The sequence below is a fragment of the Conger conger genome, chromosome 8 (genome assembly GCF_963514075.1).
Source record: "Conger conger chromosome 8, fConCon1.1, whole genome shotgun sequence".
Taxonomy (NCBI): domain Eukaryota; kingdom Metazoa; phylum Chordata; class Actinopteri; order Anguilliformes; family Congridae; genus Conger; species Conger conger.
This window is the reverse complement of record NC_083767.1, coordinates 43055982-43083933: the sequence shown is the minus strand read 5'-3', so window position 1 is coordinate 43083933 and position 27952 is coordinate 43055982. Positions and strand designations below refer to the sequence as shown.

General features: G+C 43.1%; 2 protein-coding genes across 4 annotated transcripts; one reads left to right on the top strand and one right to left on the bottom strand.

Moving 5' to 3' along the window:
• The first annotated feature begins 73 nt into the window (after nt 1-73).
• optn (optineurin) lies at nt 74-17163 on the top strand. Of its 3 annotated transcripts, XM_061253098.1 has the most exons (19): nt 74-208; nt 1087-1257; nt 3890-4089; nt 4640-4795; nt 6197-6252; nt 6473-6604; nt 7448-7586; nt 8023-8138; nt 8750-8890; nt 9601-9750; nt 10121-10270; nt 10647-10796; nt 11031-11115; nt 11391-11473; nt 11706-11790; nt 12713-12868; nt 13507-13649; nt 14362-14444; nt 15700-17163. In XM_061253098.1, the coding sequence occupies exons 2-19, from the start codon at nt 1107-1109 to the stop codon at nt 15795-15797; spliced, it is 2274 nt and encodes a 757-aa protein (XP_061109082.1). In that variant the 5' UTR covers nt 74-208; nt 1087-1106; the 3' UTR covers nt 15798-17163. The 3 variants fall into 3 exon arrangements, with proteins under 3 accessions (XP_061109082.1, XP_061109083.1, XP_061109084.1); XM_061253099.1 differs by lacking the exon at nt 9601-9750; XM_061253100.1 differs by lacking the exons at nt 9601-9750; nt 10121-10270.
• Nucleotides 17164-22179: 5016 nt separating this feature from the next.
• Nucleotides 22180-26503, bottom strand: LOC133134472 (unique cartilage matrix-associated protein-like). The gene is made up of 5 exons (XM_061250670.1): nt 26446-26503; nt 25877-25945; nt 25684-25779; nt 22827-22925; nt 22180-22262 (listed from the first exon to the last, which is right to left on the bottom strand). The coding sequence occupies exons 1-5, from the start codon at nt 26501-26503 to the stop codon at nt 22180-22182; spliced, it is 405 nt and encodes a 134-aa protein (XP_061106654.1).
• Nucleotides 26504-27952: the final 1449 nt, after the last annotated feature.

The window sequence follows — 27952 nt, the reverse complement described above, 5'->3', positions numbered from 1 at the left end:
TTTATGGGAAATCCCCCACGAAAAAAAGATCGGGACATCTGACGTAATTGTCACGTGATCCAGGAGTCCCAGAACGACAGGACGTCAAAACCAGGAAATAGCACTTGCGCTAGGTTTTCGAAGTACAGTTGTTTTGAGTGCTTAATTCGTTCGCAAATATTATTTTATTTGTTTGATAAGGCCGCTTTGAGGAAATACGGCACCACATGTGAGTACAATGGTAGCTCCCAGGTTCTATCAAACATGGTGACGTGAAAATAATAATAGAATATCAGACAAGCATGTGATTTTTATATGTAAATTGCTATCAACTGGCTATCTTGACCATGAGAAGATTTACATATGTTGCTGTGTTTCTCTGCTAACGATTAAACATTAAACAATGTATTTTTGTAAGGTTGCGATGCAAGACATCCGATAATTGACATTGTCCGTTAACAGCGAAACTGGTGGTGAAATGTGACGCGCTATGAAGAAAGTGAAAGTGAGACTAGTTTCGAGTCAAAACACCACGCAGTTGTATTTATTTAGCTAGGGATTGAATTTGGTGCATATCCATAAACTTAAATTTAATGTAAGGAAGGCATGTTTTTTCTGAATTCCTATTTATTTTGTAAAATAAGAAATGTCGCTGTTACAGATCCAGTAAACCACACATGACTAAGTTATGTAAAGTATGAAAGTATGTAATTTTCAGAGCGATCAAAGGGCACTAACTCAAGCATATAGTCTCAATACTATATTAGTACTCTAGAAGTATAATTAAATTGGTCACAATGTACCTTGCAGGTACCTTCATGAATCATGCTTTGTTGTAAGGTAGGCCATACGTAGGATTACATCACTCCAACAAATATTTTAAAGTTACTCGCAGAAATAAGATAATATTTTTTTTCAACAATTGACTGACAATAATGGTTACTGTCAATACTGTTTTAGCATACCGATACGATTCACCCTACTATCGCACGTCGGCCGGATACAGTGGTAGCTATAGCCTATCTGCTGTCCGAAGATATTTTCCAGGTATATGTGTTCCAGAACTGATAAACTAAAGAAATCGAACGTTCTTGTTTGGGATTCCAGCACAACGGATTGAGAACAAGATGGCTTCAAATCCCCCGATGGAGAATGGGGCCATTCAGGGTCCTTCCCAGCAAAGGTCTGTGGAAGGGGACTACCTTGTAGAGACCGCCACTCTGGAAGACACCCTTCAGCAGATGAATGTCCTTATGAAGGAGAACAAGGAATTGAAGGGTGAGTGACTTTCATTTTGCACCCACATCCTGCACGGTTCAAAGGCCATTCTTTTAATCAGCTAAGTAATTAAGATACCATGACAATGTCCTAGTTTTGCACAGCTCAGGGTGTAGTCTGCTATGGATAATGACATTTGGCAATTTAATCATAACCGCAACAACTTGTTTTGTTGCTGCTAGCTATGTGGGATATTTTGTGTCAAAAGCAAAACTATGTCTTTTCATGGGAAATTGTGTCAGTCTTTTGTGGGGGACACAGATACAAAACTGATTTGAGGACTACCAGTCAAAAGGGTATGAGTCAGAGCATTAATATAATGCCGTCTGACAACAAGCTTTCTACTATTGGTGGAGATTACTCTGAACTCTTGAGATTACTCCATTGTGATGCAGAAGAAATAACTAATGAATGTGATCCAGTGGCTGAATCATTAAATGGCCTCTTCAGTAAACAGCTGGCGTGCATTCAAAAGGGAGAGTTCTCAGAACGCGGCAATGGCCTGATGGGAAGTGGAGTCCGGAGCATATGAACTTGCAGTATATGTATGGCGCTTGATTTGTGCCAAACATTTGATGTATGAGAGGCTGTGGGTGGCTACTTATTACTTATCCAGCCACTGGTGTACTTATGTAGGGGATTTTACATAAGTGTGCCTCTCTGCAGACCCCCAAAAGGAAACAGACTGTGTTGACACAGGGTCAGCAAGGTTTGATGAAAAGACAGTGCTTGTCAATACAGGACTATTGCTGCCATCATTGTGCTGCCTCTGCGCAATTCTGCCACCTCAGTGGAATGCTCCCAGAACTGATGAGTTGAAATAGCACTGTGTAAACCATGTGTTTTCCACATACGGTGTTTGGTGTCTTTAGATAGCTAATGATGTGGGAAATAGTTTGGTGTCATTGGTGGTGTGGTACACTGGTTGCTGAATAAAGATCTTGTAAGAATAAACCACAGGTAATGCAAGTTGCCTGTCAGTCAGCATCCAGCTGTGATACAACCAGGTTTGTTGGACGTACAGAGATAACATCAGCAGGACCATTGTTGTTACCGCCATCTTTATTTGATGATTTGTTGTTTTTCCTGAAAACCCTGGGTAGAGGGATACGTGGAATAGTTCGAGGAGACTCGCTAACACGATCTCCTGCGCACTATTTGCGTATAGCCATTCATATTATACCTTGTAATTCTTGTAACACATTTTCATTCCATTTCTGCAATGCACATTGTTGATTACATTGTATTAATCTGAACCTGCATTTTCTTGACTCGCACCACTGCACACTTAGCAGTTTTGAGTCCTACTAGACAGACAACCTAGGATATCTGCACCCCGTAGTCACTCGCCTATACACCAGTGCCGTCACAAGATACATACTAAGTGTATCATTGTAGGCTATACAGGCCTCAGTCCACGTCTATACAAATAGATAGCGATCATATAGAGCCACATTATTGGTGTTTGCAGTTCCTTTTGTTGAACTGGTAGAACAGAGGAGCAGTTGAACTTATCTTTTGGAGTCAGATAAACGAAAACAACATTAAATTAACCCTGTTCCAGTAGCATTGGTCAGACTACACGTGTTTCCTTCACCTCTCGGATACTTCTGCCTTTTGGTGTATTTGGGGGGTTTCTTACAGTTGGTGACTGTTAAATAGTAGGGTGTCGAGGGTCTTTTAGGTTGGCACAAAAGATAGCAGTGAGGCAGATATGACGTTTTCTTGGTATTTATTTTTCCACCACCAGGTGTTGAGGCATCCAAAATGCAAGAATTTCAGAAAAATGACAAAAAATAAATAAAGGAAAATAATAGAAAAAAAATGTTTATATAAAGCTATGGCTACATCAGCCAAACCAAAGTACTTGAATAAAGTCAGACTTCACTAATAATAGTAATAATAATAATAATAATAATAATAATAATAATAACTCACACAACTGAGGGATAAGGAGGACCTAGGCATTGGTTCCTTCCCCATAGAGCTCTCCTCACCAAATGAAATGCCTTCCTTTTTAACAGGTAGACATGACCACCCCAAATTGCACACACCATGACATTCCATAAACACAGGAGTATTTACATATCACAACACAAATACGTATTAAACAGCATTTAAAAAGGTACCTATTACACAAACACTACACCAGGCCTTTAAGTTTAAAACAGTACATGGACACATGCCATTAAACTTAATTGATTTTATGAAGACGCAAATGCGCAGATCTATTCCGAAACCTTGCATATTGTGACACCTTGTGATAATTTACTTTTCCATATTCTTTTCAAAATGTGCAGCGAATATGACCAATGCAGTCTCTCCTGGAATATACAGTGTCTGTAGTATATTTGCAAGATTGCCACCTTTTCCACATGTGTCCCTACAGTAAATAATAAACGGACTGCATTTATGAAGCACTTTTTTCCTAAGTGATTTAATAATTAACACCTCTCATTCACCCATTCACACACGTCAAAGGCGATAGGCTGCCATTCAGCCAAGGCACCAATCAGCTCGTTGGGATTAGGTGTCTTGTCCAGGGACATTTCGACACACCCAAGGCGGGGGGACGGGGCAACCCATCCACTGCCAGACGACCACTCTTACCTCCTGCACGTGTCGCCTACAGTTGCCCTGAAGGAGACAAACAACTCTATGAAGGATAGGTTTGAGGGGCTGGCTGCCTGGAAGGACAAGCAGAAAGAGGAGCGGGACTTTCTGGAGGGGAAGCTGGGGGAAGCGAAGGAGCGAGTGTCTGTCCTCACCAAGCGCAACGAGGAGCTAAAGAAGAAGCTACAGGTTCTGGAGAAGGCAGAGGGAGCTGTGGAGGTGAGGTCTTACCTAGTGGCTAAGGTACATGACTGGGACCCGGAAGGTTGGTGGTGTAGCCACGATAAGATCCGCACAGCTGTTGGGCCTTTGAGCCTACATTGCTCCTGGTGGGATTGTCCCCTGCTTAGTCTAATCAACTGTAAGTTGCCTTTGATAAAAGCATCAACTTCTAAGTGGTTTTGAGATATTGAGCTTCAAAGATACAACCTTTTAAATTTGTGAATTTTTAAATGTACTTTTGTGTAAAACCTCACGCACTTATTATTTTTTTATTGTCAGTTAGAAGTTTATAAGTTTATTCAGGTCTTGCAGTGGTGTAACCATCACTACTGGTGAAAGCAATGGAGTTCTACACCGTCTTTAAAAAAACAGAACATTCCAACAAACCTACTCTTTAAAGGGCTAAGGTTTTTTCAAAAGGGAAAAAGTCTGGAGCACTCTTCATCAGAGTCAACTAAGAGACATGCATGTGATAGTTCTCATAGCCTCCAACAGGTGTCGCGGATAAAGGACTGTGCGGGTTTACCTGATGCTGCCTTGCTCTTAGGGGGAGTCTGGCCATTGGAGCATGCAGATTGAGGCCCTGAAGGCCCAGATCGTGAGGCTGCAGGCGGAGAAGAGCGACCTGGTGGCCATGAACTCGGAGCTGCAGCTGAAGATGAGGCCCAGCTCGCCCGAGGGCTTCATCGAGATCTGCATCGCGGTGAGTCAGCGCGCTCCCTCTCTGGCTCAGGGTCTGCGCTTTCACTAGTACAGCCACAGTGGAGATACAAGCTTCAAAATGTGCCCTGAAAGTACACTCATGTACAAACAAGCATTTGTACCTTTTTAGCCGCTTTTTGTGCCTTTATTTCTGAGAGTGCATGAATTGCCCTGAATTAAGATTGTAACTTTGATTTATGTAATATTGTGATTACATGATATCCATTTATACAGCGAGATACTGCTTTAGCAGGGCCCTCCCTGAGGTTTAAATATAATATAATAGCACTTGGCTTCCTGTATATGCATGTCTTTTGCCAGAAGGAAATGTAAAACTCAATCAACCAGTTTGCTTTTTCAATTTCTTACATCACTCGTGGCAGATTATCACAGACTATTTATTTTTCATGGAATGCCCTAGCACAAAGCAATGATGATTCAGCATATGGATTCCATTTCCTCGTCATGAGCACTTTAAGTGCCAATACTAAAGGTGTGAATTCATTATTCAGTGTGACAGTGCTTCTTATAGAGCTATGCTGCTGTCATTCAAAGAGAACACATTAATTAGATCAAATTCTATGTGCTTATCATTGAGTTTCCGTGGTGCGCTGCTTCAAACCCGTATTCAAATTATTTGAACAATTCCAGCTCGTTCCACATGGAACCTATGTGGTGGTCGGTTAGTCTTGTGAGAAGGACTGCTTATGATAGCTTGCTATTCTGTTTCTGACCTGTGATAGATGTGATTAATTATCCATAGCTAGCCAGTTGATAGCCGGCTAGCCGGTTAATTAAAGCTTGCTGGTCACTGGTAGCAGCTGTGAAACTCAATCACACATCTGGCCTGTGTACCTACTCCAGTGTCTGTTCTCTACACCATGTAGCACACTGCAGTCTGGTACTAAGGCCTCAAAGAAGATGACATTTAAAATGAATGAGTGTATTTTAATTTCCAAGATGTCGCACCTGATGCATCAAACAGGGAATTGAAAATGCAAATTTGAAATTTAATTCATAATTATATTTTGGCACGAGCTACGCATGTTTCATGAGATACAAAGAAGAACCCGCAAGTTCTGTTATTACAATTTTATTAACCATATTCATTTTAATTACATTGGTGACGTGCTTTGTGTCTTTGTACATTTTATTAAGCGTTTTAATAAGTTATTCTCATAATACTTGTCTTTGGATGTTGTCTTCATTTGCAAGATCAAACAATGCAATGGCAATTATTCTTCTGTACAAACTGAACTATACAAAAAGCATGAACAAAGTACAGTAATTTATTATGTGTTTATGTATGTATTATGGGATATGGACAAAAGATAAATTATTCAGTAATTCAATAAGTGCGACTTGTATTACAATTAATACCTTCATGATGTTGCTTTTGCAGGAGGGAGGAGTGGATGTGACAAAAGATTTCCCAAATGGACCCAAGGACTCTTGCATGTAAGATTCAACTTCTCTCTGCTCACAAATTGTGTTAATAGCAGCCATTGGGTGTCCCATTACTTGGAAAATGTATCCTCCTTTCCTCCTCTACGACCTCACCTCCTATCTGGAAGTATGGAGAGCAGACGAGTGGAGGAAAAGAGGATACATTTGAATTGAATTACTCCTCATATTCCAGTAACCATGCTAATCTTGGGTGTGACTATGTGGAACGCAGGACCAGGTCTGACCTGACCGTATCCCGGCAAGACTCCGAGGAGTACACGGTGAGCCAGCTGCTGCAGTCCCTGAGAAAGGAGACTCAGAAAGTGGAGAAGCTGGAAGTCGAGCTCCTGGCTTCGAGAGAGAGGTAGGCCCCTAGGCTGCAGTGCCCCCCCCCCCCCCCCATTCAAAGCCGAATGAAGGGGCATCCCTGCTCAATTTTTACAGCTGGTGCTCCAGCGGACGCTGAAGGCTGTATTGTGCTGCTCGTCCGTATCACAGACAACACGGTGAGTGTCGACACTCAGCACGACATGGCTGTGTGACGCTCGCTGCATACAACACAGTTTTTGGACATTTCCATCAAGTTGTGTGTGAAAGTGGAAGTGGCCCACGTGAAGACTAAACAACAGCATGACTGGATGACTTGTGATCACGCACCATGCATGCAAAGATACTTGCTGGAAAGATGACATTTTACTCAAGTTGAGGTTTTATGACTTTCCAGCTTGCAAACACCTAGCTTTCATAAAGAGTTGTGGCAAGATATCAATTCAAAATAATGAAAAGTAGAGCCTACATTTTTCTCATATGGTACCATTATGCCATATGTGAAGATGTTTCTGCCTGTCAACAGCATTTGTCAAGTCAAAAACAAACAGATCAAAGCAAGACTTATACATAGCAAAGAAAAAGGTTGTTCATATACATAGGTTTATACTGTATATAGCTTTGGTAAAAGGTGAGGATTAAGACTACATCCTGTGTTCACCCACGTCCACAATTTGCCTGTGCTCTGGTGCCCTCTATGGGTAGAATATAATTACTTCTCTCTCATCTGAACATACACAAGAACTCATGCACTGTATATCCATTTTATTATTCTAGATTATGCTTCAGCCCAGCAGCATCAAAAGATATGCATGTGATATGCATTATTTTGTGTGCACCTTTAGTTGAAAATAGGTGACGTGAGCTTCTTCTGATACAGGGTTGCGGAACTGGAGTTTGCGGCTGTAAAGCAGGGCGAGGCTGAGACTCAGACCTCCCTGCCAGTGGGAGAGATGGAGGGGTCCACAGCTGCAGCCCAGGCCAACGGACAAACTCAACAGGATGCCCCGCAGAAGGAGGTGGGGTCTGTTGACCACTAATCACTGTGGGGTGCATCCACAAAGGGACAATACGTACCGTGCTTTTTGCTTTGCAACAGCTGTAAACCCGATACATGCCATAATATAATAAATTATATTGTATTGACCAAAATCAAGTAACTGCATCCATGCCCAAATAGTTTGTGAATGCAGATCACGTGTATATAATATCTCATATTTTCATCATCAAAGTTTTAAATGGCAAAACACAACACTTCATCTATCGGATCATCCTTCATAAGATATTTTTTGAGCGAGTGTCTGACCCGATTTAGAAAAAACTTGAAACGGGGCTTGGTGTCAAGTTGTCTCTGAAAGCACAAATTAGGTAAAAGATTGATATGAGTGATGCCCTTGGGATCATGGCCACTCAAACCCTGAGTGCTTAACCTCCTGTCCGCTCTGTGTATCTCAGGCTGACACCGAGCTGGAGAACCTGAAGGCTCAGATGAGTAAACTGTTCAGAGAGCTGCAGCAGGCTCAGGCCAAGCTGGACGACGCAGAGGACATGAAGAAGAGCCTCCACGACAGGTAGGAGGTCTGATGATGCGTGTGTGATGTCATAGAGGGTGGGAAACAGCTCTTTCATCCTGCATTGCATCCGCTTTTTCATGTTGCAAGACAAATTATTGCAGGTTCAGTATTTCAGTTCCCTAATGCTGCTGCATCAACTGCCAAAAAGGTTCTTTCCTTTTTATCTTCAGTAGCCCATATCATGTAGTATGTACATGTATATATTAACAGAGGCAGCCTGTAGCCTAGTGGCTAAGGTACATCAGTGAGACCCGGAAAGGCTGTTGGTTCAAGCCCCGGTGTACAAGTAGCTACAATAAGATCCGCACAGCTTGAGCAAGGGGGATTGTCCCCTACTTAGTCTAATCAACTGTAAGTCACTCTGGATTAAAGCATCAGCTAAATAACAAAATATTAACGTAATTATTATGAATAAATGAACATGAATGCAGTTACCAATGAATGTTTGCAAAAAATATGACTTTGATATGATTCTAGTAATGACTTATAGTATACTGTACAGTGCAGTGATTGTGGTCACAGAAGCTGGCCACTCAACAAGCCCAATGGAAGGAATAATAGAAGGGTCTGAAATGTTGCTGTTCACTGCTTACATGACCGTACAACAGGTGCAGGAGCATGGAGAAGGATGTAGCCATGCTTAAAGCTCAGCTGGTGGAGAAGCTGCAGGTGCAGACGGACAATCAGAGGCTGAAACTGCAGTTGGAGAACATGATCAAAATGCAGCAGAGAAAGACAGGGGATGAGAGGTATGTGACACACAGTCGATTGCAGTTCACAGAGAAAAAATGTGACTTTAAAAGGTACGATAGGTAATTTCGGACTCCTAACGGTCAAGAGAGGAATTGCAGAAACAATAACCCTCAAACCACAACACTGTTTATCCCACCCATGTGTGCCCTGCGATGGACTGTGATGGACTGGCGGCCTGTCCAGGGTTTATTCCTGCCTTTCGCCCAATGTATGCTGGGATAGGCTCCAGCCCACCTGCAACCCTGTTCAGGATAAGCAGGTTAAAGATAATGGATGGATGGATTAAAATATATTTGATATCTTCTCACAATACCAAATATATAATAATATTTTTGTAGCAGTAGTGATTCAATGTGTTTGCATTTAATTACACCTCTTTATGCTGTTTTCCTCTGTTCATGTCGGGTGCCACATTTGCAGCAGGTAATGGTTTAGATTTGATGATGTTCGATAGGCACTTGCGTGCCAAATGCACCTAAAATCCTGTCTTTAAAATTAAGTTGCTCAATACTACAGTATCAGACGTTGTTGGTTGTCTCTTTCTCCAACAGAAGAAATATACATCTAAGAAAATAATGAGGTTAATTTCAAATAGAACTGTGGTATTTGGAGTGTGATTACAAACTTTTGTGACCAACGGTAATCACAGATGTCGCTAAATCGACCAAAACTGAAAGATTACAGATAGACACCTGACTGTGTGCAGGTGCGGAGACATGGAGAAGGACCTGGCTATGCTGAGGGCCCAGCTTGTAGAGAAGCAGCAGGTACAGACGGAGAATGAACATCTCAAACTGCAGGTGGCGAGCATGCAGTCCATGATAACAACCGAGCAGGGAAAAGCAGAGGAGGACAGGTATGCCACACAGCAGGCCTGGGTCCAAATGGTATTTCTTTAGGATTCAAATACTTTTGTGTGTTTGCCTGGTGTATTGGAATATATTAATGATCCCAAAAGTATAAACTCTCACCCATCTGCTCCTCCTTGCAGCCTCAAATGTACCAGGCAAGATCAATAGAGCACAGAAAAGTATTTGAGTCCGTTACAGATACTACAATTTGCACCCAGGTCTGTGACCCAGTTGACTACAGTTCACAGTGGAAAAATATGGCTGATTCTAGTAATCATTTTATACTGCATGCAGTGATTCAGGTAGCAGAGGTTGGCCGTTCTACAAGCCGAGGTCTGAAATGTTGGCGTTGACTTTGTGAATGACTGTGTGCAGGTGCAGAGACATGGAGAAGGACCTGGCTATGCTGAGGGCCCAGCTTGTAGAGAGGCAGCAGGTACAGACGGAGAATGAACAGCTCAAACTGCAGGTGGAGAGCATGCAGTCCGTAAACAAGATGGAGCAGAAGAAAGCAGATGATGAGAGGTATGCGACACACAGTTGAAGAGCAAAAATATGACGTAATAATTTCACCAAAAAAAAACTGTCTTACCAAGCAGTTTTAGTCTTGTCATAAGGCTTAAGATCTTATTTTTTTCTCTCAAGTAGAAACTAATTACCTTGTTTTAAGTTACTATTTGCTTAACAAATGAAACATTCTTATTCCATTGACAAATCTTGAAATGAGTCAAACTGTCTTACCTCATTGGTAATAGTTTTGTCTTATTTATCGAAAATATTTTGCCAAAAAGTAAAAGAAACAAGATTTGAAGTCTCCATATAAGTACTAAAATACTTGTTGAGGTTGACTTATGTTTTGGTCTGCAATGTTGGCGTTGACTTTGTGAATGACTCTGTGCAGGTGCAGAGACATGGAGAAGGACCTGGCTATGCTGAGGGCCCAGCTTGTAGAGAAGCAGCAGGTACAGACGGAGAATGAACAGCTCAAACTGCAGGTGGAGAGCATGCAGTCCGTAAACAAGATGGAGCAGAGGAGAGCAGATGATGAGAGGTATGCGACACACAGTTGATTAGGGTGAGACTTTATGCAGTACGAAATTCAGGAGTGACGGTACACAAATATGATACTTTTCCCAGGGCTGATGTGATTAGCTGAGATGCTCAGCAGAGGAAGGCCATTGGCCCTGCTGTTCTGGGGGAGTGTCTGTTGAGGACACAATGCCCATAATGTTTGTATTAAATGAATTGATGGTAAAAAATGAATTAAAATATTTTCTCTTAATAGGACAAATACGGCTAAGGTGATGGAGGAATACACCAAGCTGAATGAAGATTATAATGGGCTGAAGCAGGAAATGAAGACAAAAGAGGTGAGCAAATTAACAGTTTTGTTTTGTTTTGCTTTTTGTTTTTCTTTACATTTTTTTACTTTTACCACAGATAATCGAGGTTAATGTGAGTTCTTTAAAGGAATTACTCTTTGTTTTGTTGCTGTGCTTACACCACTTTTTCCTCTAACATCATTGTACCCACAATACATTGGCACATTTGTTTGTCAAGTCAAATTCACTGTAGGAATTTTGGGAAAGAAGAATGCTGTAGCAGGGTATGTGCCGGCCATTCTCAATTGTCCGCTTGACTACAGACGGAGAATGAAAAGCTGAAACTGCAGGTGGACAGAATCCAGGCCATGATCAGGCTGGAGCAGAAGAAGGCTGAGGATGAGAGGTATGTCACACAGTCGAGTGCGGAGTGAGACGTTATGCAGCACCAAATTCAGGAATGATGGTGAAGCACAAATATGGTACTTTTCACCGGAGTGTGCCTCAGGGTTGATGTGATTGGCTGAGATGGTCAGCAGAGGAAGGTCATTGGCCCTGTTGATCTGGGGGGAGTGTCTGTTGAGGTCTGATTGCCCTGGTGTTTGTATTAAATGCATTACAATATTTTCTCTTAATAGGACAAATATGGCTCTGGTCAAGGAGGAATACACCAAGCTGTATGAAGATTATAATGCGCTGAAACAGGAAATGAAGAAAAAAGAGGTTAGCAGAATAACAGTTTTTATTTTATTTTATATGGGAAGTTTTCCCACAGATGATCATGGTTAATGTCACTTCCTTAAAGGAATTGTTTGGTGTTTAAATTTTAAAAGTAAAGGAAAAAGGAATTTAATAAGGAATTTATTCTGTGCATTATTGCTATACTTCCACCAACTTTAACCTCAGGCATCAATGTATCGACATTGGGCTATTTGTTTGTTAAGTCAGATTCACTGTAGGAATCAAGAATACTATATAGAGTTTGTTGCAGTTGCACACTGAGGACCAGGGTTCGATTCCTGGTCCTGCCAAAAGCCAAGTTTGGCAGGCTCTCATGGAGCGGCATAATTGGCTCGCTGCTCCAGAAGGAGGGACTTGGCAGGGTTAGTGGTTCGCTGCGTACAACAGTACCCCGGGCACCTCGGAATCACGGTCACAAGCATGAGACAAGACGGCTTGAAGAAGGCGTGTTTTTCTCAGATCACCAGATCCCTTCAGGCCACCGATGGACGGGGTGTGGGTGGTGTATCCCCCAGCTACTACTAATTGGATTAGACAGGGTACAACTGGCTACCAAATTGGGAGAAAAAGGGAAAAATAATATAAACTATATAGCAGTGTTTCTTAATCTATGGGTAGGGACCTAACATGGGTTGCGGGATTGCATCTGGTGTCCCAGAATGAGTCAGTAGTCCTCGAGGCTATGATGATTGGTGTATTGCAAGGGTCGCTGAAAGGATACTACATTGCTCTAAAATTTCCCTCGGGATGAATAAAGTATCTATCTATCTATCTATCTATCTATCTATCTACATTTCTAATTTGGGTCCCGGTATTAAAAAACTTTTAACCAGTGCTGTACAGTTTGTGTCAGCCTTTGCTCAGTGGGTAAATGCTCCATTCTGAACTGTAAACTTGGCTGCAGCCGATCTTGTCCAACGAGGAGGTGAGAGAGCTTCAGGCCACGCTGGATGCTGCGGAGAAGGCCTTAGCTACCAAACAGCAGAAGATCGATGAGATGAAGCAGGAGTTTTACAAGAAGGACAAGGAGCTGGAGACCATCTCGGTCTTCCAGGCCCAGGTACTGCAGCAACTGGCGCAAGTTCACCTTCTTCCCACAATGCACTGGCTGGTGGCTGCACACTGAATATGCAAAGTACTGGTGTACATTGGACAAAATAATTCTGTTCCCTCACTCCACTTCACCCCTCAAATAGGTTTCTGTTCCTACTGTTTGAAAGCCTGCCTCCTACAGTCTTTTTATCTTCACTGGAGACTGCTTATACAGTAATATTCTTTTACTAGTTCTACCTATGATACATAGGCCAATTACACTATTCTCAAATCCCGTCTGCTTAGTGATTTACTCGATGCTCATGTTGCACTTTTGTCACTTTGAATAAGAGCATCCCATAAATGCCTCAAAATGAAATTGAAATGGTTGAACACCATGCCGAACATTGTTTCTGATCAATCTGACCGAAATAAGAAAATCCAACAAGAATGGACACATAAGAGTAAATGAAATCAGAATAAAACCAGACATGGACTCTTCAGTCTTTCATCAGATCTTTCTGCTGGTTATGCCAGTGAAGTTGTTTGTTCAGGAGACATGCTAGGCGGTCTGAATAGAGGAATGACAGTTAGATGAGGGGTAATATGACGATGGCGAATGGGGACTTGGGGTTTGGCGTCACCTGTGGCTCTGTGCCTCTCTAGGCGGAGGTGTACTCCTCAGACTTCTACGCGGAGCGTGCAGCGAGGGAGAAGATCCACGAGGAGAAGGAGCACCTGGCTGGCCAGCTGGAGTATCTCAAACAGCAGAACAGGCAGCTGCAGGACGAGATGGAGTCCATGGGCAGGTACTGCTCTGCCCTCCCACTGTTCATCAAGCACCTGGCCTGCATGGCCAATGGCGTGCCTGTCTGCTGTGGTCACCGGACCTGCATGGCCAATGGCGTGCCTGTCTGCTGTGGTCACCGAACCTGCATGGCCAATGGCGTGCCTGTCTGCTGTGGTCACCTGACCTGCATGGCCATGGTGTATCTGCACTGCAAAAAAATATTTAGAAGTCTAATATTGAGAATTATTTTGTTAACTCTTGCTAAATAAGGCAAAAAGATTGTGAATGAGGTGAAAGTTTTACTCTTTCAAGATTTGGCAATGGGGTTGAGAAAATTGCACTTGCAGTGCGAAGAGTAGCTTAAAACAAGCCAAAATTTTTAGAGAAATAAAATACGATTTTAAGTCCCGTTACAAGATTAAGATGTGCTGTGACTCACCTGACAGAACACGTGAGGGTTGTCCCTGTTCCAGTTCCATTGAGATGTGCCACACGTTATGCACTCTGAATGAGCCCTCAGTGTTTTTTTATATTAATTCTGAGGTCTGCTTTCTGCAGTGCACAATGAACAGGAAGTACCATTTCATTCGCAACAAGAGAGCCCTCTGTGTTTACCCCGCCCACGTACTGTACGCATAAGTGGTGCTCGAGAGGAAATAAGAAAAGGAATTCCTGTGTTGAATGATGGCGTCATGCGGCCTTGACACGGTCCCCTGCGATTCTCGTTCCAGACGAAATCTCAACGAGATGCAGAAGCGTCACACGTCCCTCGGAGGCGCTCCTGGTGGGGGTGGTCCGCAGCTGGGGGGCAGAGGTAGGCGCAAAACAACCGAAAAACAACCAGGGATCATCAAATCACAGTCCTCCAGGTCTGAGAACCGCTGGTTTTCCACCCTCCTTTTACCTGGGAATCAGGTTTATAGACAGTCTGGCCAATCAGTAGCACTAATTGTTCAGCTAATTTACCTGGGAGAAAGGGAAACCAGGGCCGGATTTGGATTTGTGGTCCAGATTTGATGATTGCTGGCGTGAAATGTCCTTAGAGTCTTTGTAGTGTAGATTAATGGTTAGTGAACTGGGGTTGTAAGATTCCGGGTTAATTTTCCAGGTAGAGCACTCTAGAACACGTTTTATCCTTGAGAAAAGGCTTCAGTATGAATTCAGTCGTATGAATGGATACTGTGTAAGAATACAAAGATAGCCCTGTAAGTGTGTACGATAAAAGCATCGGCTAAAGTCACCAAATGTCCTTGGGCTTCATCGATAAAAATTTCTCTATGAGTTCATCGCTATGAAGATGAAGTGGCGCTTAAACTTCTCTTTTCACTACTATTGCAACATAATTGCTGTACTTGGGAGATATTGCATTTTGTAGCATTATATAGACCCACGGTGTTGCAAAACCATTAGTAAGAGGAGAAGGAAATAAAGTAGTTAGTTTTGTGTATTAACTCACCGCAAAGGACCTTAATGAAGCATAATTATGGGCTTGTGTGACCAGTGGGTGGGGCTGTGTTGGAATATCCCCGAAGTAAGGCTCTTAACTTCTTCAGTCTTAATGTGTACAGCCGTGAATGAAAAGAGGTGTAATGTGAGAGAGAGAGTTGCATTTATATATCCCTTTTCACACACTCAAAGAGCTTTACACTGATGAGGGGGAAATGTACAGCACCCACCTGCCCAGCCGTTTTGCACCAGAATGCTCAGGACACATCAGCTGAGGTGGAGAGGGAGAGAACATTAGCCAACTGAATCAGGGGCTTATTAGGTGGTAGGTTGACAGAGCCAGGTTTGGAATTTAACCAGGACACCAGGGAACCCCCTACTCTTTGCAAAGAGTGTCATGGGTGTCATTTAGCCATGTCCCCATCACTGCACTGGGGCATTGACGTTTATTTTACCTTACTGGCCCACCAACCACCATTTCCAGCAGCGACTTAGTTTTCCCAGCAGGTCTCTCGTCCAAGTACTAAAACCAAGCCCACACCCACTTAGCTTCAGCCGTTCGGCGGGAGCAGAGTGTATGTTGGTAAGGCTGCTGACGGTGAGACTTCACCTGCCTCCTCCAGGTACTGAGAACATCCCGGAACACGTCTGCCCCAAGTGCAATGAGATGCTGCCGGACCTCGACAGCCTCCAGATACACATCATGGACTGCATCATCTGACTCTGTCGCCTGGCAACGGGCCCAGACTCGGCATAGCCCTGTGCCCAGCCATGGTGACATGGTTCATGGTGATTATGCAGCCTGAAATATTATATCCAATGTAATACTTGCTGTAAATGGTAGTATCTAAATGTCTTACTGTATGCTGGCAGATTTTCTCAAGGGGTCTGGGCTTTTCTCAAGTGAGGCGAAGAGTAATGGTAATATTGTAACTGAAGAGGTGCATGATTTGGCTATGGAATGAACCTAAAGGCATAAAAGAACAATGCAGAAATATGTTAACACGCTTGCTTCGCTTGGTTAAATGTGGAGTACGCACGTTTTTTCAGTCAAAATATGCAAAATATGTTGGATACTATGCAGACACTAAATGTAGTGTAAGAGAAGAGGATATGCAGTGTAGCTGGAGAGAATTCCACCGACTGATTTTACTGCTGAGGGGTACAATCTTTAACTAAAATGATTTGGTCTTATTTAAAATCTAATTTTGTTCAGAATGTTATGAATGAATTTTTTTCCATAAATATTACAAATCTGTGAGAAACATCTCATTTTTGGGCCTGTGGTACAGGGATTGAAAGTTTGGCACCTGTACGGGAAAGCGCCACCAGAATCATCCACAAAGAATTCTAAGATAAAAATGGTTGTGTATTTTCAGACATTTTATACAGTTAAAGAGGATCAAAATAAGCCCATACAACACATGCAAAGTTGGTACAGGACTTCTGAAATCAAAGCATTATGTGTATTGCATGTTTGCCAAAACACCCACCAAAATATAACATTTAAATAATCACACAGTATCAAGATGAAAAAAGGCTAACTGGTTGTCAATCACTGAATGAGGTCAAATTGACCCCAAACATGATATTAGGGTTAACCACCAGATGTTATAAAGTTTTTTGAGGGTAATTTATTTGGCTATGTACTGACTCAATGAAATGAGCAATGTTTATGATTGTTTTAAATCTTGGAAATCTGTAAAGAAGAAAGGTGTGATTGATACAACTTCTTGTTTTGTATATCTTCTGGCACCAATTATGAAAAATGTAAGAAATGCACTAAGGTTCTAATGTGGCCAGATACTTCCTGAGACCTGGCAGAAAAAAAGAAAATATATTTTAGGTCATTTTATTTTTTGACATAACACAAGTTTCTTTGATAACATGTTGCCATGAAAATAAAATATTACTTATTTTATTTTTATTGAATTTCCCTTGTAGTGTAGGTTTCCGCAGGGTAGAAAATACAGCTGTTGACATTAAGACCAGAGACTTGTGCCTCCAACAGGGAAAAAAATGCATTGACGGGTCTTATAGTAATATCCTTCAATCATGAACGCATTAAAGAAATTGTATTTATGAAACAGAGTTGTGCGTTTTATTCTTCAACCTTCTGACTATATTCTGGGGTGTATTCATTATTAAAATGCATGTGTGTGTGTGTGTGTGTGTGTGTACACATGCATTTCAAATGGGACAAAAAACCCAAATGAATAATGTGGACATCAAAAAAACAAAAACAATAACATTAGTAATGCATGCCTGATTTAAGATTTGTATGTTTGTTATTCATTTATATTGAAGTCAAGCTGATTAATTGTGTGCTTGTGGCTGAATGTAATTAAATCTCCTGTTTCTTGTTACATCCCCCATTTCTCTTTTTCCCTTATTTGGAAAGCCCAAATACATTTACAGTCTCATCTTGCAGCTCTAACACGAGACCACGGGAGTGTAGACAAGGATATGTGTCCTCCAATACGTGCAGCCAGCCACTGCTCCTCTTCCTTCTGCAGTCTGGTAACTGAAATGTGCGGCCATTTTGTGGAAGTGCAACTGTGGTTACTCTCAGCCTTTTTACCCGTGTAGGACAGGGGTCTCAAACTCTGGTCCTGGAGGGCTGTAGTCTGCTGGCTTTTGTGATTTTCAATCACTACCCAATTTAGAAACAAGGTGTGCAGACTCTTCAGCTAATCGATGACTTACATTTAACACAGGAACACATCAGAAACCAGGAGGCACTGTGGCCCTCCAGGATTTGTGTCTGAGATCCCTGCTGTAGAGTGAGCAGTCTTTAGTTAGACGCCTGGTAGATTTCGAGCTGGGGCAGGCACTAAAGCCCTGAGGGAAGCTAATGGGTGCCTGAGTGGCAGCATCGCTCTGCTCCCAGCATGCACCACTGTGCCTCGGGGGGCAGCGGACAGGAGCCACAGGCAAGACTGGAGTGGGTCAGGAGACGTTATCTCCTGATACAGCACTTCTCTCTCCGCATGTAATTCTCTATAGCTCGCTTACAACTGCCAGGGTGGACTGAGGCCACCCTGTCACAGATGATTCTCCACAAATTGACTGCAGCTTTTGGGCCAGCTTGCCCTCCATCATCCAGGAGTAAGAAACCAGGCAATTTTATTTTATTATTTATTCAAATCTCTTTTGCAATAGAGACCTGGCAAGATAAGCTGCAGAACAATTTCACAGCGTACAAAATACGTTTGAAGCTATGTTTTCTTTCCTGTGGAATACAGTCCTTGTGTGTATTGACAGTTCTGTTGGCCAGCAGCGTTAGACTGGTCTGGGATCAGTTTTCCGGGAGCAGATGGCAGTCTTTGTCCATAAGAGGACCACAGGTGGGTGTCAGGCTGAACTATTTGAGCCCCACTAGCCGCAGAAGTAGTGGCTCATGAATCTCATACACTTGGTGAGAACACCCCTGACAAGTACAAGATATGCTGCAGCCCAGTGGTTCTAGATGTGTTTAATCATAACATTGCCTTTTAGGCATTATACATTTTTAAATAGGAAATTATTTGTCAATTTTTCAGCTCTGATTTTGGGGATATTTTTGTAGAGAACTTTGGCGGAAGAACTTTTATGGTAGTCTTGTCGAGTTCTCTATGCGGTTTTCCATCGTTTCCTCGGCCTGGTTTTCGCAGACCTTGAACACCACCTGCAGTGTGACCTCGGTTCCACTGTGTTTGTTTTTGTAGGAAGTCAGCTCTATGTAACCCAGACGAGCTGTTGAAAAACCCAAACTTCACTGCGCAAATGTCTGTCAAAGGACACGAAGATCAAACCGTCTTCACTGTGAAATTACCTTTCGTTTTAACATAGCTCTGCTTTTAAACAATTGGTGATGAAATGTTGTTGCTTTGTGTTTTGTTTGAATAGGGAAAAATCAGAGCTGTGGTTTTATGCTTCTGAGTCATTCCTGCTGTATTTATTGAATGTTATTTCTGTTCCCAAACCATGAAATCTATGATGCTCATGATAAACATTCTGTATATTTCCACATACAGTGGGCTCCACAATTATTGGCACCACTGTCTGGCAATGCACAAAATAATAAAGTACAGTATTTGTGCACATGTTGGCCTTTTGAGTTTATCTCAATAATTATATATATTGTTCTGAATCCCTTTTTGCAGGTAAATGTATATATAAAATTAAGCCTATAAAGGTGCTGGCAGAAACTGTAATGCTCCTAATTAGCTGTAATTTCCTAGAAATTCCCAACCTATGGTGTGTGCTGTGAGCTAATGGTGAAAGAAAAAAAATAAAAGGGCACGGGACACAACCACCATTTCCACAGGTGACTCACCTCTTTTGGAAGATGGCCCCCCTATTCCTGCCAGGGCCAGCCCAATCGTCCTGCCTTCTGCGGCAGTGTGCTCTCCTCAAGCTTTCACAGGAAATTCAAATTATGAATGGAAAAGAAAAAACCACGCAAAACAAAATCCTTGGGTGCGGATGAGAACTGTGGGATCCTACGGGTGGAACACCTGCCTCTAAGTCTCTCCCGACGCAACAACATCAAACCATTTCCCCTAAGCAGTCTCGACCCATCTTCACCCATTTTTTCCTCTCTCCCACATCACTAAGGGGCGACATGGCTCAGGCAGTAAGAGCAGTCGTCTGGCAGTTGGAGGGTTGCCGGTTTGATCCCCCGCCCGGGCTGTGTCGAAGTGTCCCTGAGCAAGACACCTAACCCCCAAATGCTCCTGATGAGCTGGTCGGCGCCTTGCATGGCAGCCAATTGCCGTCGGTGTGTGAGTGTGTGTATGAATGGGTGGATGACAAGCATCAATTGTACAGCGCTTTGGATAAATATATATAAATGCCAACCACTTAGGAGGCCAACTTAAATCACCTGTTGAATAGAGGTGTGTCCCGCTGCCTGATGTCACAGCAGCAGGTGCCAAATCAAACAAAATAAAGGGGAAAAACCTAAAGAAAACAAGGAATGTCAGTTTTATGTGCAATTCCTATTCATAACATAACATCCTCTTTTTTTGTTTAAGTATTTTTGTGCATTGCCAGTCAGGGGTGCCAATAATTCTGGAGCCCACTGTATATGCATATCATGTTGGTATGATTGAAGCATTAATTTAACAGAAAATTATGCATTGTCTTATTCCCTCACTTGGCAACTATCATATAGTGCTATACTTTCATTTACGCTTCTACCCATAATATTATCTACCATGATATCTATTATTCTCCATCATCCGATGGCAGAATTTTTAGCTTCATGACTGATATTTGGAACATCCAGGGTTCATGGAATGTTGAGGGAATTCTGGAATCCAGCGATCGCTCCCATTCTGATGAGTTCTGCAGTACTGGTGTCTACCTGGAGCTGTCTCCATTTAATCCATCTCCACTGGGCTACACTGTGCTTCTATCCAAATGTGCAAGAATAGGGAGTAACAGCATCTGTCTAAACTGAACTGGGCTGTACCACATAATTATCTGCATGTGTCGGACTTGCTGTGAGTCTGCCTGAATGCATGCGAGCTTGCCTGTACTCTGTCAAACTGAATATCTGAAGTGAACTGGGCTGTGTCCTACTCAGCTGTCCAAAAATTCACTCTGACTACATATGAATTTTACACTGTTGTAAACCTGTTTCCTATGTAGGCCTACATATATTACCTGCAGTGTATCTTTTATTGCAGCTAGCACTGAAAGTAGTGAGAGGCACTCTGCTTTCGTGCCTGCACTCTGAATTTAGCAGTTGGATGCTGACGGTTTCATTTTGATTATGAGATTTATGGTGGGCGGACATTAGAGACGGGGAGAGAGAGAGCGAGAGATATTTCACATCTGGGGTATTGATGTTTCAATACACCCCTGATTATCGTCTTGTCAACTTTGGGACTTTCCATGTACTGTGTGCACACCCCTTCTTTCCTTTAGAAATCCCCTCCTGCATTGTTATTTGTGAAACATAATTTAACGTAGACATTTCTAATCTGCTCTTTGCTTCACCATAACATAGGTACAGAGTTCATGATTCCATTGACCACAAAAAGAGCCAAACACTCACATAACAAGAAACATTTCACCGCAGGCATGATGTTCGTTTACTCATATCCTACAAGCAGGAGATCGTGGCCCATAAGCTCAGTTTCACTCTCATCTCAGCTGCAATCAAAGTTCACCATTGGAAGGATGTCATAATGATGCCTTTTTTGAGTAGCAATGATTTTATAAGAAACTTTTGATGATTTTAGAAGCTATTGTGCTTGTGTGTGTGTGTGTGTGTGTGAGAGAGAGAGAGAGAGAGAGAGAGAGATATTGGAAAGCACTGTTATTTATGGAAGGACTCATAGATTTGAAGGACTCTCAGTATTTGCTGAGATTATAGAATTTATTGGCTGCTGGTGTTCTGCCTTGCAGGCTTTCACAGTGCTGAAATAACCAGTGAGGTTTTCTTGACCGAGCACCAGGAATTTGCATTCTGACTTGCATTCCATAAGAATAATATTACATTTGTATTATGATTATTTAACTATGTGTCATACATGTCCTAGAATGCCAATTACAACATTGCCAAGAAAGAAATTGTACAAGTGAAGTGAAATACTAGAATAAGCATGCTGTCATAGACATAAATCTTGCTGTGATTATTCTGAAATGCTCTCTCTCAAATAATAAAGCAAAAACGTTGTACAAGAAAAGAAAAATTAAATTTAAAAACAAAAATATTACCTTCAGAGCTACATCATTTCACATGTATTAAGGCTGGAATGAAAATTGAGTAAAAGAGCTATACAGAAAGCTATAACCTCAAAAAAAAAAAGTTTGTTCTTAACTTTGGCAAGCATTTAACAAAAAATACATTTCCCTGGTGTAAAAACCAGCTTGAAACAAAACTGTTTCAAAACATAGCTTGAGCTGTTCAAACCGTGTCGAGTATAGAGCTGGTCTAACTGGTCAACCAGCTACCAGCTCTGTCAAAACCTAGCTTGAGCTGTTTTTTTCAGCAGGGTTATAGGGCAGTTTGCTGGGGACTGTGTTTAAGGTAACTGCGTCTCTGAGGGAGAAGGCCTATTCCCCCATGCTGGCGCTGCCCTTTTGCCCCTGTACCTCCCACTGCAGCGTTACACTCGGTAGGCAGGGTACATCCCATCGTAGTGAAACTCCCTCCACTGCTCTGTCTTCTCTCTGGTCCTCTCGTTCTGTTCTGTGGGGCGAGAGAGAGGGGAGGGGAGAGGCACTCACAGCGAGGTCAAAGGCCAAACGTTTCCCAAAGAAGCAGCCAACCATCTTCCAGGTTCCTTCTGAATTCCTTACATATTTTAGCATAAGTATTTGTTGGTTGGTCTTGCATTTGATTTGCCAGGTCTGTGGTATAAGGGTGATGAAAGGAGGAGGCAGGCTGTTGCAGTCTCTGTGTATGGATACATGTTAACCCCATCTGAGTGAAGGGAGGCTCCGATGAGCTCAATTGGAGACCGTATGTGCTGTGCTTGTGCTTGTATTTAACGCAGTATATGTTGTGTCTTTCAGTGTTGCTGCAGACAGCACAGACTGCCTGTGGTCATTCACTGCAAGGTTAGGCAGTGATATCACCACACTCTATTAAACACTTGCTGTATGAAACATTTTGGCTGCTTTTGGGTCACTTGTGGTTCTCTTCCCAGGGTATCGTATTCCCTGTTTTGACTGGAACTGGTGTTCACAAGGACATGTTTTAGAGTGCAATATTAAACGAATTAAGCTGAAATTTGTGAGTTCATGCATATACCATCACGCTCTTCCTCCACGTAATTCTCAAATTCATCCCTCTGCTCCTCATAGTACTCTCTCCTGCGCTCGTCCTTGGCCAGACTCTGCCTCTGTTCAGCTGAGAGAGAGAGAGAGAGAGAGAGAGAGATTCAGTGTTAGCAATAGCAAGCTGTCTCATGAGTTGGGGGTTGGGGGGCTGGAGAGTACTTCATCACTGCACATAGGAGGTACTAAGGAGTATTCATCTTGGTACAGGAAGGTTTTGAGTTTATATCTCTGCCGTGTCATATTGAAGAGTAATCATAGAGACAGACAGGAGTCACGGTGCTGGCCATCTGGCTACACCAGATAAGTCCAATTCATTTGGCTTTAGGCCTGTATGCTGTTATAGTCAAGTCTACACCATAATTAAAGAGAGCACAGAACACCAATAAGCATCTTGCTTACCCATCAGTAATTCCACACACACGTAAACATACACACACACATGGCTCTCACACCATGCCGGTGGACAATAAACTCCCAATAAGGCATACACATGCTCAAAGCTCTTAAGCATGCCAGAAGTAACACACTGAGCGCTGTGACCCACATATGTGCAGCCAAGACTCATACCCATCAAACTACACCTATTAATGTGCTTGTACAGACCATGTCACCCTGTCACACCCTTCAACCCAGCATGCTCCACTACAAAACAATATGTCACCCAGCATTGACTCAGCCTCTCACAGTTCACCAATTTTCTGTCTTGTGTGCCAATGTGTATCCAGAATCTCTATCAGCAATGTACAGTGCCCAGACAGAGCCTTAACCATGAGAACACAGCCCATTCATAATCCTGATTGGCATAACGGTTGATTTGCCCAAGGCTTTCTTTGCATTCCTCTATTTGTGCTTCAGAGGTCTGATCATGACTTGTGACTGCTAAAGTTATTTCAACAGGTCTAGAACTGCATGTTCCGACCTGTCGTCAGGTCAGTGTACAAAGCTGACTGCAACTGCTAAAGCATTAAGAGCAGAATATTGTTAGAATATGTTGCGGAATATTTTCTGTAACGTTTAGCTCCGGTCTCTAGTTGAGTGTGGTGCTGAGTCCAGAATGAGGACATTTTGTGTCTTTTCAAATTTAAGGACCCACCCAGGGTGTAAACCTTCAGGCCCCGTTTATTCCAGGTGAGTAATGCCAATGCGTGCTCTGATATTACATAACAGCGTGTGGGACAGCCTATTCTGAAGCTATTGAAGAGGGTACATGCTCTTTTTTTGGCTTTGTCCCAGGGCCTGTTGCATAATGGCCCCGTGGTGTCTTTGGCACCTCTGACCGTGGCGTGTTCTGCCAAGTGCAGTCTCATCAGACAATCCCTGAAAAGCAACAGTGCCTTGAGTACTGATGAAAAGCCTCACTGAAGGAGGTTTGGTTCAACACCAGTGCAGGAGACCTCTCGCGTCGTGCCATATCTCACCACACACACTGTCAATGGCCTCCCAAACTCACTGAGTAGCTCTTAGATTAGCCAGCCAGGGCAAACAGAAATTGGACACATTCCTTTACAATCTTAGAAATAAAGGTATGAAAAGTGCCTAAAAAGGTTAAAATGCTTGTTGCTGAGGGCGGTACCTTAGAGTTACATAAAATTGTACCCCAAGCCAGCAAAATATAATTCACTTGTACCTTTTCTGCTTGGGAAACATACTCATTTATATCCCAAGATAACATTACTGTACTTTCTGTGAACATTGGATCCTTGAGCAAGAATGTACCACCACTGTTACTGTCACCACTGAGTGTACTTTTTTCCTTTCTACGTATTTTATTTGCTAGGAAGATGCCAAGAAGCTGGCTACCTACCAAACATAGGAAGCCAGATGGAGTATGTTGAGCAGCCGGGTTTTTCAAGCAGTGTATGCAGGTGTTCATTTCTTTAACTACTGAGTCTACTGTCTGGAAGTCTTGAACTACTGAACTAGTCTTCTGACTGTCTATGGCACTATTCATGAATAATCTGATACTCTACTTCAGTAAACATTCCACCATCTTCTGACACATCATGTAACATTGTACTAGCCAAAAGCAACAAAGCATTACTGTGCATATTGCATCACATTTTGGTCACTATATTGCTGAACACATATTTAACTTGACTGGGAGTCTCTACCCCCAGCCACTTAGTTGAGTGTGTTAACAGTGGGCACAAAGCAACATAGCTCTATAAAGCTCTCTCCCTCTCTGTTTTGTTTTTCTTTTGCCAGGATGTGTGTGTGTGTACATTCCTCCTCCAGTTCCAACCCCACACTTCCTCCACCTTGCAGCCTGATACTCTCTCCTCTGTGCCAACAGGTTTACAACAAGTCACACTCACCGACCGACTGACTCGGCAACATAATCCCCTCTTTTTAATGGAAAGTTTCCTGGAAAGTCAGCTTGTTTTTCTCCAGAGAATCGCACAGGCCCTTCTCTGATGGGAGCTGTGGAGGCGGGGGGGGGGGGGGGGGATGGGGTGACCGAATGGTCGCTACTTTTCCTGAACACTGGCTTGGGGATGGAGGGGAAGGTGGATCTGCGGGTTGGCCACTCCTGTGGCTGCCCCCAGCCGTCTCCACCTGTGGACCCAGCCAAGAGACCAGCCGCAAGCACAGATCACCCTAATACCCTCAAACAACAACCTGCTCTGCTCAACTCCTCAATAGGAGTAGTTGTACTTCTTTTCTGAAAAAATGTAACATTTCTGAATCTTACACTACACTGCCTGAAGAGAGACTCTGTCCTCTGTTCTCCTCAACTAGGGTGCCGATAGACTGCCCCCCCACCACCCTGCCCGCTCTCAAGGGTACCCTCCAAAACGTAAGCTCTGAGGCATTAAAATGCATCTCACCATTGATCTCAGCCTGAGACTTCACCGATCTCCTACTCCTGCGTCTGAAGAAGTTTGCTGCCTCCGTCCCAGGCATGAAGACCCTCCTTGCTGCTCCTGAAGGGGAGGGGGTGAGAGGTGTGTAAATGTAAGGGAGTGCACACTAAGACTCAGAGGAGGTTCAGGAGGTATCGGGCGGTTTCATTGGGCTCACCTGGCGGCGCCCTGGCCGCCGGGTCGGCAGAGTCATCCCGCACCGCTGCACTCTCGGCCCTGTAATTCACTGTCAGAGAGCCAGAGAAAGGAACGGGTCAGAACCACTTCCGGAGATAATTTTCAAAGCTGCCATGTGAGTATCACATTCCATCGTAAAGGTTTTACATCTTTGTGATAAACACATTTCCAAAAGCAAAAAGTCAGGAAGAAAATAAACTTTAATTGTAAAGGGTTAATTGGCTGCATTTAATACCGCTTTTTCCAGAAACTAGGGTTACACATTGACATTCACGTGCATATATAAATACAGCCTCTCATTCACCCATTCACACACACACTCACACACCAATGGCAAACTTTAAAGTTTAAAATGCATGAAACAATACTGTGCTTACTGGGAACCGCAAAGCAGCGTTGGATTCATCTTCTGCTCCCCCAAAAAATGTCCTTTTGAAGTAGACACGGTAACAAATGCAGGCTAACATTGATGCCCTAACCCCCCTGTGTCCCCCCTTTTCCCCAAAGTCAGGGGTATCCTGGCAGAGCGTGGGCCCCTGGCATACTCACGGGTCAGGACGAACAGCACAGCGAGCAGGGCGAGGGTAACAGAACGGGTCCAGGTCATTTTGGAGGGCTGAGAGGGTACCGCAGGTGAGACCAGAACAATGGTGAATGCAGTAAGTGAGGGAGCGCACTCCTGAGAGGAGACTGGAATTTCAGATCGGGGGGGGTAGAGGGAGGAGAGGGGAGGGGCTCAGTAGGACACACACACACACCATTTACATTTACATTTTGGTCATTTAGCAGACGCTTTTATTTCAAAGCGATTTACAAGTGCATAAGTTCCTCAACAAATGAAAAGTATCAAATCCATAAATAGCAAAACATGCATGTAGAGCAGCTATAACCATAAACAATAGTCACCAATAGTAACACACACATACATACACACGCACATGCACAAACACGCAAATACACAGACAGGTTACTGATATCACAGCATACATAACACATATCACAGAACATAATATCATTCTCTACGCAAGCAATGAGTCTGGAGACGGGCACCATACAAAATGGTGGAACGTCAATACCAATAGCACAAGGACAGTATTCAACACAATACACACAACAGACATTTTCAGTTATGCCAAAAGGTGTGAGCAGATCCCTTGGAGGCTACAATATTGCTGTTGAGGCTGGCCAGGCTCAGATCACTCTATTATCGGTTGAGACTTGGCATCCTGGTCTGGCATCCTGGTCTGGCATGCTGCTATCACCTTTTCATTATGCTCCTCATTTCAGATATGTTTGGCCAGATCACTGCTGTAACCCTTAGTGTAAGGAGATACTTCCTACAAGGGTGGTAGATTTGAAACTTTATTTGGGGGAAATTTCACAGAGATTGATTGCCAAATGTGTTTGTCTAGTTGATGCATGTTTTAATGACAGTGGATGTGCAAAGGTGTCATTAGCAACTCCAGAATGTAGGGCACATTTTGTTTGCTTGCCTCAAGTGCTATAAGGGTGCCCCATGTTCATAAAATACACAACTACAGATATTTCTTTCGGAGCAGCATGCTGTGCTCATTTTCAACCACCATTGTCAGTTGACTCTTCTGTGGAGCCAATAGATCATTTTTGAAACCCCCATATGGTCATGTGGTGTGTGAGTGACCTTTGACCTCTCCTCGGGGCCTACAGGCATGCGGGTGCATGCTGTAATGGTGACTGATATTACCTTGAGCTCATCGGCTCTGGAGGAATCTGAGAGTAGCTCTGCTGTAAATCACGAAACACACTGACACCTTTGAAAAGAATGCTACAAAATATCTCCGGGGCGAAACCCTGGACCCCGGAGATCCAGGAGGGGATATTAAAGCGATTTTGCATGACGTGTGGTTGTCAGAGCTGTCTCTGCACTCAGTGACATTCGGTGAAACTGCAGAGACGTTGGCCACCTGGGTAGACATTCTCATTGGCCCCAGTCTCGTGGATGTTACTGGCTTGGGACCAGAAGTACAGTTTACTGAGCCTGCAGTTCACCTGTTACCTGACACTGCTTCTCTCTCTC